The sequence below is a fragment of the Sus scrofa genome, chromosome 16, assembly GCF_000003025.6.
Source record: "Sus scrofa isolate TJ Tabasco breed Duroc chromosome 16, Sscrofa11.1, whole genome shotgun sequence".
NCBI classification, from domain to species: Eukaryota; Metazoa; Chordata; class Mammalia; order Artiodactyla; family Suidae; genus Sus; species Sus scrofa.
The window spans coordinates 72,223,492-72,244,179 of NC_010458.4; the positions used below are offsets into that span (position 1 = coordinate 72,223,492).

The 20,688-nt window shown below is 46.5% G+C and overlaps 1 protein-coding gene and 1 long non-coding RNA gene across 2 annotated transcripts; both read left to right on the plus strand.

Annotated features, from left to right (window-relative positions):
- FAM173B (family with sequence similarity 173 member B) lies at positions 1-18,582 on the plus strand. Its single transcript, XM_021076853.1, has 5 exons — positions 1-31; positions 5,231-5,519; positions 7,579-7,716; positions 9,632-9,682; positions 16,475-18,582. The coding sequence occupies exons 2-5, from the start codon at positions 5,463-5,465 to the stop codon at positions 16,643-16,645; spliced, it is 417 nt and encodes a 138-aa protein (XP_020932512.1). The 5' UTR covers positions 1-31; positions 5,231-5,462; the 3' UTR covers positions 16,646-18,582.
- On the plus strand, positions 19,608-20,384 carry LOC102163046. Its single transcript, XR_002339680.1, has 2 exons — positions 19,608-19,983; positions 20,225-20,384. It is a non-coding gene; the product is annotated as an uncharacterized LOC102163046 (long non-coding RNA).

The following is a 20,688-nucleotide window of genomic DNA, read 5'->3' on the forward strand; positions in this document are numbered from 1 at the left end:
GCTGGAAATCTCGCGATGGAGGGAGGAAGAGGTGAGGTCAGCCCCGCGCGCGGCGCGTAGTTTGGGCCGCGGTCCTGGGTGCGGGCGCGGCGTAGGGCTCGTAGTCGTCTGTTGAGTCTGTGGTGCAGCGGGTCCGTGTCGGCGCAGGGGGGCGGGAAGTCGCGGGCCGCTGCCTCGGCTCGAGGCCTGGCGTTTGGGGCTCAGGGCTTGTGCGCGCCTCGGGCGCGTGCGCTGGTACTGGGATCTGGCCGCCGGGACCGGTTCCTAGCGTTTGGAGGCGAATAAGTCCCTTAGTTCGGCGCGGTCTTATACGATGTGTACTGGACTCACACTGTCGGGGTGGGGGTCACAGCTCTGCCGCTTACCAGCTGTGTCTTTGGGAAGGTGATTTGTCTGCAAAAATGGCAGTGGTAGCAATAGCTTCTCTCTTTACCGCTGCTCTACGGATTCAGGGGAAACAGTGCCTGGCCCTTAACAAGCTCTGTTCAAGTGTTTGTTAAAGAGATAGCTGTTTTGCACAAATACTCCAGTAACTTGCCCAAAGTTAGCTAGGAAGAAGCAAAATTGCCCAGTCTTGATCTGAGTCCCACTCTGAAGCCCTACGTTATGGTGCCTCCGAAAGATCTCTCTTAGCAACTTGTCTAAAAAGTACCAGATCCTCTGTTGCTTTTTCTTTGGAGCACAAATCACGACGTAATGTTTTCTGGGTTTAGATTTATTTGTTGTGGGTTTCGTGCCTCCCTGACCTCCATCTGACATAGAGTGGGACTTGACTCGTATTATTCCTAGCTTTTATTGGATACTCAAATGTGGAAATGGATGCATGGATTATAACATTTAACCTGTGGCCTGAAAGTGAGGAATTGACTTTGTCACCAGGTGGTTGATCATTTAACCCCTCCTGATACCTGGCCCACTTACTCTGTAGCTTACAGTGATGCTCCAAGGCCATTTTGGCTTTTGGAGCCACATCTCAATTCACTTTAGCTTGGCCAGTTCAGTGTTTCCTTATTCAGAATAACAAATCCTGTAATCCATTTGGCTCATTAGATAGTTATGAAGTGTAGGAAATGTGTAATGATGCCCGCTGTGCAGTTTTTCTTTAAAGCATGGGGAAAAAAGGGTTTTCCTGTTAATGTATTCTGTGTATAAGCAAGTACACAATGAACAGCTCGAAGATACTATGACGTTCAATTATAAACCCCCAGTGTAAATTCGTGTGGCAGGTCACAATTCCAAATAGGCCTCTTGTTTCTTCCTGGCCTTTTTCCTTTGGCTCAAACTTGGATAAAGACTCCTAAACCTTTGTGGGCTTATGTTGCTGCCTCTAGCTTTAGCTGGCCCACATCTGTCACTGAAAATTGAGATTTTTCTGTCACTACCAGAAGTCAGTAACCAGGCAAGCCTGTAGACAGCGGAAGTTCACTTCTTTGGGTCTTTTACTTACAAGGATGGACTTGTTCCTGGGCTTAGCAGGAACAGCTGGTGGTCCCATGGCTTTCTTTTAAAGGAATGCTGCCGCCTTCAAAAGGACATGTCGGATGGAGATGGTATGTTTTTTTTTTTTTTTTTTTTTTTCTTTTTAGGGCCACACCTGATGCTTATGGAAGTTCCCAGGCTAGGGTTGAATTGGAGCTGCAGCTGCTCAAGGCAACACCTGATCTGAGCCACACCTGTGACCTGCACTACAGCTCACGGCAACGCTGGATCCTTAACCCTCTGGCTGAGGCCAGGGATCAAACCCACATCCTCACAGAGACAATGTTGGGTCCTTAACAGGCTGAGCCACAACAGGAACTCAGTCTCCTGCTTTTTGAAAGTTCACTTTATACCACTTTGCTTTTACAAATGACCTTTTTTAGTACTTATTTTCCCAAACTGAAAGAAATCCAAAGAGGATTTTTCTTTCCTTTTTTTTTTTTTTTTTTTAACTATGTACAGATTCTTCCTAGTGACTTTATTTATTTATTTATTTTTGTCTTTTTGCTATTTCTTGGGCTGCTCCCGCGGCATATGGAGGTTCCCAGGCTAGGGGTCCAATCGGAGCTGTAGCTGCCAGCCTACTCCAGAGCCACAGCAACGTGGGATCCGAGCCGCGTCAGCAACCTACACCACAGCTCACGGCAACGTCGGATCGTTAACCCACTGAGCAAGGGCAGTGATGGAACCCGAAAACTCGTGGTTCCTAGTTGGATTCATTAACCACTGCGCCACAATGGGAACTCCCCCCAAAGAGATTTTTCATTTTTATGACCAAAGGAAGAAAAGGAAAGTAGCATTTGGTGTTACGTGTTGCTGTCAGCTGTCCCAGAGGCAGTGGGCACCCCAGCAGCTAGAGGGGCCCTGCCAAGCCCCTTCCCCAGGAGCCACTCAGCATCCAGCCACAGCTGCCCCAGTGTTGAATGGGGCTTCATCTCTGTTCTTGCTGTACACCCATTAGCAAGATGTGCCCTGAGGTCGTTGCTTCTTAGCTTTATGCCATTCAGCTTAGGAAAGGTTTCATGGAAATGCTCTGCTTTTGGACAGCAGGGGGGACCTGTCCCCTCAGGCCCAGCTCAAATTCTGTGTCTGCCAGCACCTTCCCACTTCCATCATTGGGTTACATCTTCCTCTACCTCCTCTCCTATTCCCACAGTGCTTTGTACATGTTAGGCCTTTCTCACAGCCTGCTTTGTAACTGTCTCAACTGGACCCCATCACACACGCAGGCTAACTGGGGGGCTCTGAAGACCCGTAGCACTTTGTTACATTTTGGCTGGTTAAGTTGTGTCTGCACAGGTGAGAGAGTTTGGGTCATCTGACTCGTGTTTGTCTAATCACCTGTCTGTTGGCTTTGCTGACTGGAGACAGTCCATCCACAAGTGGATAAACAGAATGTGGGCTGTCCACACTGGAATATCACTCAGCCATGAGAAGGAATACTGTGGAATATCACTCAGCCATGAGAAGGAATACTGTGGAGTATCACTCAGCCATGAGAAGGAATACTGTGGAATATTACTCAGCCATGAGAAGGAATAAAGTACTGATACATGGTAGAGGATGGAGGACTCTTAAGAACGTTATGCTGGGTGAAAGAAGTCACTCAAAACCCCGCATACTCTATGGTTTCATTCATGAGAGTTTTCATTAGAGACAGAAAGCAGATTGGTGGTTGCTTCGGGCTTGAGGATGAGGGGGAGTTTCAGGGGTCCTGGCTGAAAGGGTTCTTCTGGAAATAAAAAGGTCTAAACTTAACTGTGGTGATGGTTACACATATCTGTGAATATACTAAAAAACCCTTTGAATTGTATGCACTAAATGGGCAAATTATATGAATTACATCTCAGTAAAGCTGTTAAAAAGTAATGAGCCCCACCACTCCACATGATAGTATTTTTTTTCCTTTAAAATGGTTGTTGGATCTATTTTAAATTTAATTTTATTGGGGTATAGTTAACTTACCGTGTTGTGTTAGTTTCAGGTTTACAGCAAAGTGAATCAGTCATGCATATAAATATATTCATTTTTCCCCCCACATTGGTTATTACAAACTATCAAGTAGATTTCCCTCTGCTGTAAAGTAGGTTCTCCTTAATCATCTATTTTTACACAATGTGTGTGTATGTTATTCCCACCCTCCCAATTCTTCCCTCCCCCAGCAGTTTCCCCTATGGTAACCATAGGCTTGGTTTTGAAATTTGTGGGTTTGTTTCTGTTTTATAAATAAATTGTGTCACTTTTATTAGGTTCGACATATAAGTGATATATGATATTTGTCTTTCTCTATATGACTTACTTCACTCTATATGATAATTTCTAGGTCCATCTATGTTGCTGCAAATAGCATTTCATTCTTTTTTATGGCCGAGTAATATTCCATTATATCTATGTACCACATCTTCTTTATTCATTCGCCTGTTGATGGACATTTAAGTTGCTTCCATGTCTTGGTTATTGTAAATGGTTCGGCTGTGAACATTGGGGTGCATGTATCTTTTTGAGTTACGGTTTTCTCTGCCCTTGATAGTATTGAGGCTAATAATAGTGCCTGATAGTCATCACTTACTCTGTCAGGTTGTGCCAAGGGCTTTATATGCACTGTTTATTTAACTGTCCCAGTAACCCTCAGAGGATAGTATTATTTTAAAATCTTACAAGTGAGGAAACTGAGCCTTGAATTTTTTTTATTATAGTCGATTTACAATGTTGTGCCAATTTCTGCTGTATAGCAAAGTGACCCAATCAACACACACACACACACACAAACACACACTTTCCTTTTCTTATATTATTTTCCATCATAGTCTATCCCAGGAGACTGAATAGTGCTGTACAGTAGGACCTCATTGCTTTTCCATTCTAAATGTAATAGTTTGCATCTACTAACTCCAAACTCCCAGTCCATCTCTGAAATGATTATTTTTTGTTTTTTGTGGATCTGCTTTAAAAATCTCCTTATTGCCATACCTATTTAAGATATTTAGTAAAACCTAAATTTTATCTCCTCTATAACTTCAGGATTGGATTTAGGCAACCGTGATTATTAATGCCTGACCAATTTTTTTTTTTTTTTTTTGGTCCTTTTGTCTTTTCAGGGCTGCTTCTGCAGCATATGGAGGTTCCCAGGCTAGGGATCAAATCAGAGCTATAGCTGCTGGCCCACATCACAGCACTGCCAGATCTGAGCTGCATCTGTGACCTACACCACAGCTCATGGAAACACTGAATCCTCAACCCACTGAGTGAGGCCGGGGATCGAACCCACAACCTCATGGTTCCTAGTCAGATTCGTTTCCACTGCGCCAGGACGGGAACTCCACCCTGACCAATTTTGATGCAAAATACTTTGATCCTATTTGAGATAGGGTAATAATTAGGTATTTTCATGCTTATTTGTTTATGGACCATAAAAATATGGCGTTCATGAGTAATACTTGTATTAACTGTTACTAATTCATAAAATAGCAAATAGATTTAAACACATCGTTTTCCAAGGGATGACTCCTAGAGAAAAAAAATATGTTGGAAAGAAAAGATTTTAGTCTTCCATTAACATGGAATAGTTTTCTGTAAAACACTTCAGTTGGTAGAATCTAGAGCTCATTGTGGAATTCTGTGTTTGTAATTTAGATAGTATTGAGCAAAATTATCCTCTCAAAAGCATGAGTTTACTCATCAATAAGAATGACCCTACCTTGGGTTTCTGATTTGGTGCCACATGGATGTTTTCTGCTTGCTTTCAATCCAGGTCCACCCCAGAAACTCTTGAGGAGGAAAGGCAGCCAGGCGATTCCCATCCTGCAGGTCCTGAAGCCAGCCGTTTGAAGAAGAGCAATTGGGGCTTCTTACTTACTGGTGCTGTTGGTGGGACACTGGTGGCCCTGTACGCCGTGGCCACACCCTTTATAACACCAGCCCTCCGAAAAACTTGCTTGCCTTTTGTACCTGCAACAACGAAGCAGGTGGAAAATGTTGTGAAGATGCTACGATGCAGGAGAGGGCCCCTGGTAGATATTGGTAGCGGCGACGGACGCATTGTGAGTCACACCAAGGTGTCCTAAGGTTTACGTTTTTTAAGTCCTAAGCTTTAGAATTTCTCTTTCACATTTCTTCTGAGGTTTATGCAAAGACTGCTAAATGTGGCAGTTTAATAAAGTAGTCATTTAATTTTGGGTCTGTTCGGCTGAACTCTCAAGCCCTCCAGCAGGACTTTGAAATTTGTTTTTCTCAGATTCAGTTTTTCTTCAATGGAAAAGTGCTCTGTAGATCTGCCAGGTAAAAAGGAACAATTAATTGGTAATTATGAAATTGTTCATTAAAAATTTTGGCCAACAGAGTTGGCAAAGCCAGAGGAAACATGTTAAGTCATGTCGTTGGACTATTTTACATTTTTTTGCACCATAAATGTTTGCTTCTACACTTAACCTATATTTATGTAAGTATAATAATTGCTATGCATAATACAGAGTTAAAATAGAGAAGGAAGAGCCCGTGCCTTAACCCCCACTTATCCAGAGATCAGACTTTTAGTGTCCTCAGCTCACTTTGATCCCAGCCGGGGACCTATAATAAAGACTCAAGGTCACTGACAGGCCAGTGGTGTCCCAGACCACCTTTCTCCCTGGGCCAGTTGACACCATCCTTAGGCCTCCACCTGAGAGAGGAATGAAAAGTCAGGATGACAGCAGTAAACGCTGAGTTCTGGAAACATTTAGTGTGGAAACCAGTGGGCACAGCACCTTTCTCCAGCCCCTGGAGACGTGGACCCTGCAGTTTCACAGTGGGACCACACACAGGAAGAGGTTACAAAGTGACTTGTTTTTAAAAAATCAGGAGAGGAGTATATCAATGAGCAGGAAGTTTTAAAACCCAGATGCGGGAGTTCCTGCCGTGCTCAGTGGTTAATGAATCTGACTAGCAAACATGAGGACGCGGGTTGGATCCCTGGCCTCGCTCGGTGGGTTAAGGATCTGGTGTTGCCGTGAGCTGTGGTGTAGGTCACAGATGTGGCTCAGATTCTGAGTTGCTGTGTCTGTGGTGTAGGCCAGCAGCTACAGCTCTGATTCAACCCCTGGCCTGGGAGCCTCCCTATGCCTCCGGTGCGGCTCTATAAACAAAACAAAACAAAAACAAACAAAAACCCCAGATTTGCATGCTGTACAGCTCCCGATTGTTGCGGTTTCCTTCTCAAAGGGGCAACCCTATAGTTACTTGGGAGATGGCTGTAGATGGGATAGTTCCTTCAGGCGCCCCCTTGAACAAGAGTGGTGAGATTCCAGCCCAACTCACCATCCTTCTCACCTTTGAAAGCCCGTGGCATTTGGCATTGATGTTATTCTGACTCATTCCATTTTACTTGTACGTACTGTTGATTTTGAGTGAACCATCTTAAATACTAAGGAGTTATGTAATTAATTGCAGGTTTTTCATTGGCAGGTGTTTTTTTTGGTTTTTGTTTTTTAGGGCCGCACCTGCAACATATGGAGGTTCCTGGCTAGGGGTCCAATCAGAGCTGCAGCTGCCAGCCTACACCACAGCCACAGCAACGTGTGATCCGAGCTGCATCTGCGACCCACACCACAGCTCACAGCAATGCCAGCTCCTTAACCCACTGAGCGAGGATGGGGACGAACCTGCAACCTCATGGTTCCTAATGTGATTCATCTGCCGTGCCGTAATGGGAACTCCTGGCTGGTTGTTTTTAGTGCCTATTACAACTGGTTCACTGAACATTCTCCGGGCACACTCACTTCACCCGCTGCTGAGCCGTCACTGGTAGAGGGAGAAGGCAGATTTCAGAAACTTTTTGTCAGCCTCCCTGGGGTTGGCCAGTCCAGCATTAATCATGCAGTTGTTAAAAGCAAACCCAACCATCTGTTCTGATGCTGAAGGTGACCAAACAAAGAAACAAGAAAACTGAGTTTAAATGGACTTGCCCACAAAGCTGTGTCCCTTTAGAGCCCACCCTTAAATGGTGTCTTGAACAGACACCTTTTGGTCGGATGTTTTAGGACTAGAGACCACAAATGGGAAGTTTTCATATCGTTTGACCATGTTTGGTGTATTTCTCATTTCGGCTATGGTCTCCCCCCGCAGGTGATAGCAGCCGCAAAGGAAGGGTTCACAGCTGTGGGTTATGAATTGAACCCCTGGCTCGTCTGGTACTCAAGGTACCGCGCCTGGCGAGAAGGTGTGCAGGGATCTGCCACCTTTTACATCTCAGACCTGTGGAAGGTACGCAGGGCACGGAACGGTGCTGGAAGACTCCACCCCAGACCTCGCTGTTCATGATCAGGGTGGCCGAAAACCGAAAAATGTACTACAAGAAAAGGAATTAAATACAAGCGTATATCTCAGAATGATGAAATGAGCACAGCTTTTAAATTGGTGGATTTTAAAAATCAGACCTACTTAATTTTTTAATTTTAATTTAATTTCATTATTTTATTTTTTCGTCTTTTTGGGTCCACTCCCACGGCATATGGAGGTTCCCAGGCTTGGGGGTCTCATCGGAGCTGTAGCTGCTGGCCTACATCACAGCCATAGCAGTGCCAGATCTGAGCCGAGTCTGTGACCTACCGACAGCTCCTGGCAGTGCTGGATCCTTGACCCGCTGAGCGAGGGCAAGGATCAAACCCACAACCTCATGGTTCCTAGTCAGATTTGTTTCCGCTGTGCCTCGACGAGAACTCCTATTTTTATTTTTTGGCCATGCCCACAGCATATGGAAGGTCCTGGGCCAGGGATCAAACCTGCGTCACAGTTGACAACACTGGATCCTTAACCCCTGTACTACGGGAGAAAGCCAGATGGCCCTACTTTAGGGTAGACAGTTAAGGTTTATAATCTATAGGTCATGTGAATTCTAAGGATTTATTTACTCAATTAAAAAATTCTCACTTCTGGGAGTTCCTGTTGTGGCTTAGTGGTAACGAAACCAACTAGTATCCATTAGGACACGGGTTCAATCCCTGGCCTTACTCAGTGGGTTAAAGGATCCAGTGTTAACATGAGCTGTGGCTTAGGCTGGCAGCTACAGCTCCGATTCGACCCCTAGCCTGGGAACTTCCATGTGCTACAGATGTGGTCCTGAAAAGACAAAAAAAAAAAAAAAAAAGAGAAAGAAAAAAGGTCTCACTTCTGTTTATCATGCAGTGTTGAGATTTTTAGCTCATTTGGAAGTGTTGTACACTGCAATATAGGCATTAACTTGTTAATGTCATTTTGACATTAGTAGGCTTGTGTGTGTGTGTATGTGAATATGTGTATATGTATGTGACGATTGTGTGTGTGTGAGTGTGCGTGAGTGTGTACATATCTAGAGAGACACAGGTGGGTGCAGAGAAAAGAGAGCACCCACCAGTCATTCCGTCATGGTTCTTTTGTGCCTTCATAAAGTATGAGGTTCTTCCAAGTTTATTTGTTCTTTAAAAAATGCCCTGTAATTTTGCTTTAGGGATGTTCCATAAAATTCTTTTTTTTAAATAAGAATTTCCCATTGTAATATTGTCATCAGTAGCTTATAAAAATTCACTTGAGTTTTGCTTGCTTTTTATTCCATGTATATACAAACGATCTCTCTATAGAGTGAATAAGACTTTTATTGGGCAGTAAGAATTTTGACTGGCAAAGCACTTTTCCTCCAGTTTTCCAGCTAAAGACCATTTTATTGCAACTTTTACCTAGTATTTTAGGGGGGGTGGCTAGAATTTTAAGGATGGCTCAACGGAAAACACGGGTGATTCTGAAATCCCTCCAGCTCTTGCTCATAAGCTTGTGTGCTGTGTAGCTGAGTAGAAAGTGGTCCAGGGGGGCAGTGGTCCAGGGCAGGTGGCCAGGCCAACAGGCTGGACACCCGCCGGACATTGGATGCATTACTGCCAGTTGTCCCTGGGGAACCCTTCATGGACTGGCTGTGAGATGAGATGATGACTTACGGAGAAACTTTGAAAACTATAACAGACGAATTAGCATGGGTGAGAGTGTGAAGGTGGTGTTCCTTTCCTTGGGAAATCTTAAAAAGGGCCACTCTTTGTGAAAACCCACTATTGGGGGAAATGGGAAATTGCTGCTCATTTTGAAATAAAAGCTAAGCTAATGCCGGCTTTCAAAAATTAATCTATGAATTGTTTTCTTCCCCTTCCCACAGGTCACTTTTTCTCAGTACTCAAACGTTGTCATTTTCGGGGTACCCCAGATGGTGAGTACGTGCTCTCCTGTCCCCTGTGTGTTTGCTGCTAGGTTATGAGGGGCTTCGGCCCGAAAAGCTTCCCCCTTTGCCTGCTCACCGTGTGCAAAATGGCAGCCTCCTGGAGATTCTAAGGGAAGCTTGGATTTCAAATGATAGGTTTAACAGAACACTTCAGAGCCTTGAAAGTTTAATCAAAGATTTGGTCATAGTTTACAACTTTTGCTTCAGATAAAGTCTCACTTCTCTACCCGAGCCCTGAAGATTCCAGTCTGAAAACTGCTTTATGAGCTCCTGGGGTTTAACGTGGTTGGACATTTTCATGGTCGCTCATTTTCCTCCCTCTAAAGTCGCTTGGTAGGTTCATGCCATGTTCTTTTCGAGTTGATCGTTCCTTGGGTTATGCAGTGAGATGATATTAGGGTGAGTGAGTGTTGACTAGTTTCAGCTGACCCTGGCTGACTGATGGTATTGAACGTTGTGTGTTTTCAAAAGTGAAGATGCCTCAGCGTCGTACTGAAGTGGTCCTAATCTAGGCTTTGGCAGATGACCCGAATGGGATGCTTGCCCTGTGGTGGGCTTACAGACCGTGGAACGAGGTCCCCATTCACTTTTCAAGTCTGTCATTGTAGCCATAAATCGGCAAAATCGGATGTTTGCTGAAATGCCGCTGCATAGCCGATGTGGTTTTTAATTTTCAAAAAATTTACTTTTTTGTTTTTATGCTTTCTTATTCATATCTTTTCATTGAAGGTGTCTCAATGCTTGAGGAATTTATTCTCACTGTTAGGACTTTTAGTGAAATGCCATTTTCTTTTTTTTAAGAAAAGTTTCTTTAGAAGTACTTTTGTTAGCTGTCCTTTCCTTTTATTGAAGCAGAGGTGATTTACAATGTTGTGCTACTTTCTGCTGCACAGCGGAGTGAGGCAGCCATGCGTATACACGCGTCCATTCCCTGTAGGTGGTCACGGAACGCTGAGTGGACATCCCTGTGCCGTACACCAGGTCCCCACTGATCATCTGTTGCGTGTACAAAAGTGTGCCTCTGCCATCCTCGACCCCCCAGTCCTCGACTCCCCACTGTCAGACAGTCTCGAAAGTGACAGATTCTCTATGTTCTCAGGAGTTCTCAGTGGGCCTAAAATTAAGATGAAACCCAGGTGCCGACACTTTTGTTCAAAGAAATGAAAAGTAGAAAGCATGGTCCTTGGTCATTAAAAAAAACCTCTCCGGGGTCTTAGAATTGCTATGGAATTTGGTGTTTGTTTACTACTTACTATGAAGTTTGGGCATTCTTTTGGAATAATCAACATTTGGGGGCAAGTCACTTTAATTTGACTCTAAAAGTAGAAAGCTGGAGTTCCCGTCGTGGCGCAGTGGTTAACGAATCCGACTAGCAACCATGAGGTTGCGGGTTCGATCCCTGTCCTTGCTCAGTGGGTTAACGATCTGGCGTTGCCGTGAGCTGTGGTGTAGGTTGCAGATGCGGCTCGGATCCTGCGTTGCTGTGACTCTGGCGTAGGCCAGTGGCAGCAGCTCCGATTCACCCCTAGCCTGGGAACCTCCATATGCCGTGGGAGCGGCCCAAGAAATAGCAAAAAAAGACCAAAATAAAAATAAAAAAAAAAAAAAAAAAAAAGTAGAAAGCTGTTATCTGTTCCATGCTGTGCTGTCCTGAGAGGCCTGGGGTGGCCACGGGCAGCTCTGTTCCAGCGGGGGGCAGCAGCAGCCTTTGCTGGGTTCTGGTTCCTGGTGCTTCTAACCACATTTGAAGTGTAGTCAGTTTTGGGAGCTGTTCACTCAAGGGAAAGAAGAATCCTGTTATTTCAATAAATGCTTTTGCGATTATTGTCTGTTCTTCTGTACACAGAGAAATCTTAAGTAAGGAACTTGCAGCATTTCAGTGTTCCAGGAGAAAGGGGAGCTGCTGAAATACACATTCCCTGGAATAAGAGGGGTTCAGCCAGCTTGGGGTTTTCCACGCAGGGGGCTTGATCGTGCTGTGGAGGCCAGGTGGCCTGTTGCTCTGAAAGGTCTGGTTTCACGGGTGGAGGGCCCCTGCTTTCCACCCCGTCAAGCCTGTGTGGAGGCATGAGGGGAGGGAGGGCACTGCCCGGGGAGTCAGGGGGCCGGGTCTGCTCTCAGCGAGTTGCATGAGCCCTGGAACGCTCTGGGCCCTGTCTGGGCCCCATTATGCCATCTTCTGTTAAAATACATTCCTTTCTCCAAGCTTTGGCTGGTGGTCTGGCAGCAGCTCAGTGGCTGGACAAGGCCAGCGTGGCGGGAAACAGTTTCGGAGAGAGCCGAGGAGCATCAGAGGTGGAGACCCTGGAGTCACTCACTCTGGTCTGATACCTGCCTCACGGTTCCTAACAGCCCTGTGCTGCGGGACCTCGGGTCAGAGCGGCCCTAACCTTCCATCATGGGTCTGTGTCTAGCGAAGCAGGAACAGGAAGCCCACTGGGACCTGGCAGGCCGGTGCTGGGATGGTTAGGAGCCACACTTAGCACGAGCTCATGCCCCGAGGGTGGCTTTTCAGAACGGGGACAGATGGGTTGTGGCCTTTTTGAAACCTTTTGTGACTTTTGCTTCTTCAGAGTGGTGAGGCTAAGGCCCCTGCGACCGGCTCCCCTCAGCTCTCTGGCTCCAGCTCTGTCCTTCTCTCGGCCCCCGGGCTACACTGTGCGGGGCCCTGTCCTTCCCTCCGGCTTCAGGCCCCAGCCCGGCTCTGGGCCTGGTTAGTGCACACCCGCCGCCCTCTCACAGGTCAGATGTCCTTTCCTCCGAGAAGCCCTCCCTGATGGCCCTGTGAGACGAGCTCCAACAGCCCCCACGTCCACTTGGACAGAGTGCGGCCCTTCTCCGTGGATGAGCGACTGCACGTGTCCTTCCGTGAAGGCTTTGGGGTGTCGGCCGTGGGCTCCACACTCTGAGCTCAAGACCAGGGCAGACCTGTCGTCTTTGCTGCCAGCAGCCAGCACAGAGGGATTCCCAGGGTCACGTTCGTTAATGAGTCAGTGAATATGGTATAAACGTACCCGTTAAGTACACTCTGGGCTATTAAGTTTCCTAACTTCGAAAATGACTGATGTAATTTTAGTTACGAATCCTGTAATGGATCGATAAATGCAAACATTACCATCCTGTTCTGATAAAGAAAAAGGGACCCTGGATGTGAAGGGGGCGGAGGGGAGTCAGAGACTCTGTTGGGAAGAGCGGTCCAAAGGAACAGCCACTGCGAAGGCCAAGGTGCAGAGGGGCTCCTGTTCCAGGAGCAGCGAGGAGGCGGGTGTGGTGGAAGCTGGTGAGGTCAGGGAGGAGAGAGGGGCCGCCAGAAGGACACTGTCCTCATGAGGCCGGACTCTTGCTGGTCGACACAGGACAGTGGAGGGGCTGCCTGGCGGGGAAGGATCACCGCTGTGGGGGAGAGTCCCGGGGTAGATGCTGGAGCCGGGACGGGAGCTCCTGCAGGTGCCTGGGCTGTCAGTGGGGGCGGCTTGGACCCGGTGGAGAAGCTGGTCAGATTTTGGATGCATCGGGAAGGTACCACCAACAGGATGAGCCGGCAGATCCATGGGGGTCACGGGAGAGAGGGAAGCCAGGGGCATCCGGAGGTGTTTGGCCTGAGCTGTGGGAAAGGTGCAGGCAGGGCCGTGCTGGGAGATGAGTTCCCTGGGGCTGAGCAGTCTTAGATGCGAGTGGGCGTGTTAGGCTGCTGGTGGAGGATGCTGGGCTGGGCGTCTGGGGTGGGGGTCGTGGAGGGGGTGGAGGTGGGTGGGTGGGGCATCAGCGCCCAGGAGCTGAAACGGAGGAGTGGCTGACATCATGCTGTCACCCCGCAGGTCCTGGGCCCTGGCCTCCAACAAGTGAGGGGCCCAGGGGAAGAACTTGAGAGGAGGAGGAGAGACGGGGTGTGAGTGGGGTCACCCCAGAAGCTGAGTGAAGCCAGTGTTCCAGGGAGGAGGGAGTGCTCTGGTGGCCCAGCGCCTCTGTGGCCATGCGAATTTGTCTTATGCCCTTGAGCTGGCTTCAGCTTAAAGTTTTGAAGATGTGATTAGATGTGATGAGTTCATGTCACTTTGAAACATATAATTGTATGAATAATTTTGAGTTTCATTAGGCAGACATGACACATCACCACTTCGCTTTGTGTATAATATCAAGACCCAGGTTTGTTGCATATTTATGTGTAATTTAGTCAGTTAATTTCTCATGATTGAAATAGTGCCTTTCATTGTAGGTTTATCTTGACTTAGCGTATGATAGTCATTTGGAAATAAAAGAAACTGTAAAAGAGAAAAGAATGGTAATATGAATAAGTTTACTATTATCCTTTTCATGAAAAAATTACCATAAGAAACCTGTAATGTTTTGGAAAAACACATATTGCCTCATTCTTTGCTTATTTGGTTTTTCCCTCAAGGAATAAAGCTTTGCTTTTTTTTTTTCTAAAGCAATCTTTTACTAGCTGTAAAAAAAAAAAAAAAAGTGGAAATATTCCATCCTTAATGGAATTTATTCTTTGTTATCTTGTATTGATTCTAATGAAGAATCAGAATTTGGCTCACTTCATCCATAGGTCATGTAGAGTTTTTACAAACCACTTTTTAAAGATACAAGTGAGGAATAAAATTTTCATAGAAGCACTGTTGATTTGTTCATTTTGATTTAATTGGTTACTTTTAAAGGGAGTAGGTTTTGCTTAGATACTCGTTTCTGAACCAGGAATGTTTGCGAAATGGCTGATCCCAGGGCTAAGGAAGGGAGGATACAAAAGAAGCCTGGCATGTTTTGTTGAGCCCTGATGTAAGGAAGTGCTCAGAGTGTGTGATGGGGCAGCCATGGAAGAGGAGCCAGCTTGAGGGGGTTCCCAGTGGCCAGACTGGGCATCTTGAGTGTTGGAATGGACAAGGACAAGAGTGGATTATAACCCACTGAATGAAATAGAATCCAGGAGTTCATACTTACAGTGATGGAGAGAGAGAGAAGGAAAGCTTTTCCTTGAAGTTGAATGCTGACTCAGTCTAGAACGAAGGATGGAACTAGCAAATTGCTACCTTTAACCCTTTAGGACTAATTGACTCAGGCAGAAACATCAAGATGCTCCATTGAGGAGTTCCCTGGCAGCTCAGTAGATTAAGGATCTGGCGTGGTTGCTCCTGGGTAGCTGCTGTGGTGCGGGTTCCTGGCCCTGGAACCTACACACACACACACACACACACACACACACACACACACCAAAAAGAACATTATATTAAGTGGGGTGGGGGACTAGAGGTCCGTCCATGACTGGTCTGTATTCTTAAAGGATGTTACTGCCGTAAGAGACAGAGAAAGATCAAGAACCTGTTCCATGTTAAAGGAGGCCGAGGAAATGTTGCAGCTCAGTGCAGTGTGAGATCCTGGATTGGGGGAAGATGTAAAGGACATCACGGGGACATTTGACAAAACTGGCATGCAGTCGGAGTTGAATGGTTAATTTCCTGAATTTGATAACTGCTTTAGGGCTCTTAGAAAACACTGAAGTACCAAGGCTTAAAGGGGCATATCGTATGGTATGTAGTCCATTCTCAACTGATGGAGAAAACGTGTTCTGAGAGAGGGGAATAGAGCAAGTCAGATCAAGCAGATGCGACAGACTTAAAAATTGGTGAACCGGGGTAAAGGAATCCAGGAGGTCTTTGCTCTAGTCTTGTAACTTTTCTGTCAGTTTGAACTTATTCCAAAATAACAAATCAATAAAGTGGAAAAAATATTTTTAGGAAGTGAAGGTGGTAATATATTTTTAGGACCTGAAGATAAAATTTTAAGTGGCTATTAATTTGCTAATGTAATCTCAGTGTCAATACTTTTAGCAAATAGCAATTCGTAATAAAATGATGCAAAAGTGATGAGGATTTTACTTTTTGTAGGTTATGTTGGCTATTGCAAAATTAATTATCATCGTATTATGGGTTTCTTTTATTTTATTTCTTTTTAGGGCTGCACCTGTGGCGTATGGAAGTTCCCAGGCTAGGGGTCAAATCAGGGCTGCAGCTGTCAGCCTACACCACAGCCATAGCAACGCAGGATCAGAGCCATGTCTGCGACCTATAGCACAGCTCACAAAAATGCTGGATCTTTAACCCACTGAGCAAGGCCAGAGACTGAACCTGCATCCTCATGGTTACTAGTTGGGTTCATTATCACTGAGCCATAACAAGAACTCCTATTACAGGTGCATTTTGGAAGAAACTCTGAAATATTTCATCATATTTCAAGTTGGTAGAATGTGTATGTTTTTTCATGGTCTAATTATACCATATTTAATTGATTCTAGATGCTATTGATTTTAAGATGTACCATTGCTGTTGAGAAAGAAAAGAAAATATTGCCAGTTGTAATTCAAGAACAGTGTCGATTGTAAGATGTACCCTGATTTCAGAGATGTTAAAAATGTGGAAAAATAATGTGCAGTCATTGAGACAGGGTAGATTGAAATGTTTAGGTAGGTAAATAATTGAAAGCTGCTTCTCACTTTAATTACTCCCACATCATGATTTTAGTCAGAAAAGTAAAAATCTGTGATTCACATCTGCTAAAAAGGGCAAATTTTATAATTGATGTTGGAAGATATTCTCATAACTGTTCATGTGACTTCTGTATTTTAATGGATTGTTTGATGGTGTATTTATGCGCCGGTGTGATCTTTTTTATAAGCGATAATCTTGCACAGGTGTTTTCAGGGATCAGATACAAAAGGACACCGAGGAATCCTTTCTTCTGTATCCCGATCCCTGAGTGAATGGCTGTCATTCTCCACAGATGCCGCAGTTGGAGAAGAAGCTCGAGCTTGAACTTGAGGACGATGCTAGGGTCATTGCCTGCCGGTTCCCTTTCCCTCACTGGACCCCGGCCCAGGTCACGGGGGAGGGAGTGGACACCGTGTGGGCCTACGACGCCAGCGCCTTCAGAGGAGGCGGCCGGAGGCCCTGAAGATCCGCGCGTGCGTTTCCGGGCGGTCCTCAGATACCAACCTCGTCGAGAGGTTTCTAGCGCGTGGGGGCTTTGGTTTTATAGAGACGTAGGCCGGTCTTCCTTCAGCCAAGAGGATATTTTTCCTTGCTGTGGACTGAGAAATGACGATTGCTTTTCCTAACCTGTGGAGAAAAATAAACAGAAATTGAGAGCAGCAGGTCCATGTGCAGCCCCTCTCGCGGTGCGTTCTAGCCCCCGCGCTCGCTGCTTTCCACGCCCCGGGCGCGTGGCCGTGTGAGCGGGTGATGAGCATCCGAAGGGGGGGCGAGACGCAGCAGCTCTGCACGTGCTAGAGTGTGAGTTAACGCCGCAGATGGGGAGGAGCAATTTTAAAAAGAGGGTGTGGATGTTTACCTTCGAGTTTCCTGTCATTTTATTCCTACCTAAGATTGTCCCTTTCTTTTCTGTACTTCATGGCAAAATCGGTTTTCTAAAGGTTTTAGAGAGGCATTTATATTTATAACATTTCTTAGGAGTGATTTGTTCTAAGACCAGTGGATGACTGTACTTTGTTGACCCCAAGATGTACGCGTGTGTAAAAGTGTGTATGTGTACACATTTTAACACTTCTGAGTTGCCCTGTACCTTCCAGTTGAGGGCGCCTTATAACTGATGGGCAGCGTCACACTAGGTGACGTGCTAGGTTCCGATCCCCACCTCGTCACCGGCAGGGCCTTGGACCAGCGACGCACCTTCCCGGAGCTCTTGGGTTCCTGAGCCCCCGCCTCTGGGATGACGATACCCTGACCAGGGGCCTGGGGACTGATCTGTAAAACCCGCAGCACGGAGTCTGGTCTGTAAGTGGCGTTTATTATTTTAGACACTAAAGGAAGACCTATTCACTGAAGTTGCAGATTACTCCTCCTCATCACTTCTTTATTTTAGGAAAGCAGCTGTTTGTTGAATATTTCTCTGTTATGAGAAGAGGCTTGACTGGTTTAGTTTAAGATAAGTTAAGGCAAACCTCTGACCAGCTTCATATATCTGAAAAATTAATATTGATGGGTGGCTCGAATAATCCCTGCATATCACAGAAAAGAATTAAACTGCCCGTCATCCACCTGAAACATACATACCAGACCATCTTAACAGAAATTTGACGACGTGAGATAATCTGCATCTTTAGCTCAACTGATTTGAAAACGGTCCATTTGATGATCTTCATTTAAATGAGAAGCAACTGGGGACGCCATTCATTCATTCAGTAAATACTGAGTGTCTGCTGTGTAATAGCTTTTCCCATTCAATGGCGAGTGACATGCAAGGCCCCAAATCTTACGGGACTTATACTCTAGAAGAGAGATGAACAAACAGGTGAGTGAACGTTACTGTGTGTGGAGTTCTCTGGAAGAGGCAAACAGTGGGGCTGTGCATGTCTGGGGTCGGGGTGGGATGTTGGGACATATGTCAGGTTTTCAGCTCCTGCCACCCATCCTTTCGCATTAGTCCCCAATTTCCTTAGGATGAATGAATTCTTTCCCATTGTGTGTAGTTTCCGTGTCCACTTCTTGCTGCCACCTCCCACCCCAGCCAGCACTGTAACTTGGCCAGGCAAGTTTGCAGCAGGACCCCTCAATAGCTCCCTGCCACCAGGGTGGGGTGGGTGGGGGTGGGGGTGGGCACGGAGGGGGTTGGTGCAGAGGCCGGATTTATGGAATCTTGAAGGTTTTTCCCTCATTTCCTAGACATAGTCGTGCTGGATTTGCAGAGGCATCAGGCATACTGCTTGCAGTTTGGGGTGTTTCTCCTTTAGCTTCCTGAGAATTAGGTGATGCTTGGTCCTGCAACCTCCAAGAAGAATGAACTGCTTCATTAAAGTGTTGTGATTCAGAGTCTGCACGGTCTGTAATTGACTTTTAAAATTGTGGCTTTAAGTAAAGTGTGTATATGAATTTTCTTGTAGAGGTTGCTCTGGCTTCTCTCTGACTGGCTTGTTTGAATTTTTATCCCTTACCAGGTTAAGGACATTGATCAAATTTGCAAATAGCACAGGGCAGGGAATGAGAGCTACTATGTTTGATGTCAAAAATTGGGTTCAAAAATGTTTGTATGGGGTGTTCCCACCATGGCTTAGTGGGTTAAGAATCCGGCATTGCTGCAAGTTGTGGTGTAGGTCACAAGTGCGGCTCAGATCCAGCATGGCTGTGGCTGTGGCACAGGCCTCAGCTGCAGCTGCGATTCAGACCCTCGCAGGGACTTTGATATGCCGTGGGTGCAAAAAGAAAAACAAAAGTCTGTACAGGTTGAAATCAGAGGCAAATGCCTCATGGATAAAATTTAAAGTAAAGTAAATAAATGAAGAATAGAAACACCACTTAGGGGTGATGTAGTCCGCCAGGAGCCTCTGTGAAAGGACCTGGAGGTTCCATCGGCACTCAGGTCAGCGACTCGAGCACATTCCTATCTGAATGCTCTTTCTCCAGGAGCACGCACTCAGGATCGCAGTCCTTGCATTCCCAGGTGTGCCGGGGGCACCTCATCAGACCCTTGGACAAATCTGGCATTCGAACTTCTCGAAATGCTTAGCTCCCCAAGTGCACGTGAAACCAAGTTGAGACGAGGTCGGAAATGAGGCTGTCTTCCACATACTCTCAGTGTTGCTGGGAGACAGTGTACACCAGCACACGTCAAAACCAGAATGGGAAAGATGCAAGATTCCTGATAGTCCATCCATGCAGCTGGATACTACCCAAAGCACTTTCCCTGATGGCCAAAATTACAAGTGAAGTCAATGTTCCCAAATCCAGGAGTCGTCGTCTTTTTTTTTTTTTTTGTCTTTTTAGGGCTGCATCCATGGCATATGGAAGTTCCCAGGCTAGGGGTCTAATCGGAGCTACAGCTGCTGGCCTGAACTACAGTGGCTGGCCTATGCCACAGCCACAGCAACTTGGGATTTGATCCGCGTCTGTGACCTACACCACAGCTCACAGCAGTGCCGGATCCTTAAGCCACTGAGCAAGGCCAGGGATCGAACCTTCAGCCTCATGATTCCTAGTCAGGTTGTTTCCACTGTGCCATGATAGGAACTCCCAGGAGTCTTCTAAGCTTGTGCTGTTATGTGTGTTTCCTGGCTTAGCACTGGCCAAGGGCATTGCAGAAAAGCCTTTGAAGTTACTGCAGAACGTACTATAGGAGTCTACTTAAGACTTGACGGACAGAGAAGAATCACATCCCTTGGTTGTGTGGTGTCTTGTCTACTGGGGCCATAGTGTGACCAGCCCTTTATTAAGACGTTGGAGTCATCTGGGCCATGGTGAAGTGTTCCTCACACCGGCAGCAGGGGGCCAGCCAAGGAGGTGTGTAGACTGCCCCTCCTGTCCGACAGCCGCCTTCCTCTTCCTTGGTGATAGACCCCCCCCCCAGTTCTTCAGGTGTCAGGGACAGTGGGCCCTGGTGGTGTGATCCCATCCCTTGGGTGTCAGGATGGGATTTATCCAGTTCCCACTGCTGAGGTTGGAATGATGTCTGCTGGGAACTTTGGGAAGGCTTTGGCTGCAGTAATACCTGAAGTTGTACCAGGCGTTTTGCAACCACCAGGGGAAAAATGAAGATGAAACCCAAGATGCTGAGGCTGGAGAAGTGAAAAGAAGGACCGTCGCTGCATCTTTGATGATGCTCCAGATTGCTGAAGTGGCCTGGAGCCTCCGACTTAGGGACATCTTGTCAAGTGAAGTAATAAACCCGTGTTCTTCAGGGGTTTCTACTGGGTGTTGTGTTATTTGCACCTGCAGCGGCCTGACAGAGACAGGAGGGTTGAGACAGGCCTAGGGCGAGGGGTGCCTGGTAGTGTGAATGGCAGGCACCGTGAGCCCACTCCCCCCATTGGGGGCAGAGACAGAGGAAGCAGCACTTTCTCGAAAGGCTGGAAGGTGTGTCTGAAGGATGGAGAGCTCCGGGGAGCAGGGAACCCAGAGTAGCTCCCAGAGTGGTGTTTGGGAATTGTGCCAAGTCGGGGGGCTATGAACTTGGACCAGACTTCACAGCTGATGTCCCAGGAGCGC

Bases quoted from the DNA above. Each gene is read 5' to 3' on its own strand.
- FAM173B (XM_021076853.1), top strand. From the start codon at position 5,463: ATGCTACGATGCAGGAGAGGGCCCCTGGTAGATATTGGTAGCGGCGAC. The intron at 5,520-7,578 runs GTGAGTCACACC...CTCCCCCCGCAG, and splicing joins GTAGCGGCGACGGACGCATT to GTGATAGCAGCCGCAAAGGA. The intron at 7,717-9,631 runs GTACGCAGGGCA...CCCTTCCCACAG, and splicing joins ACATCTCAGACCTGTGGAAG to GTCACTTTTTCTCAGTACTC.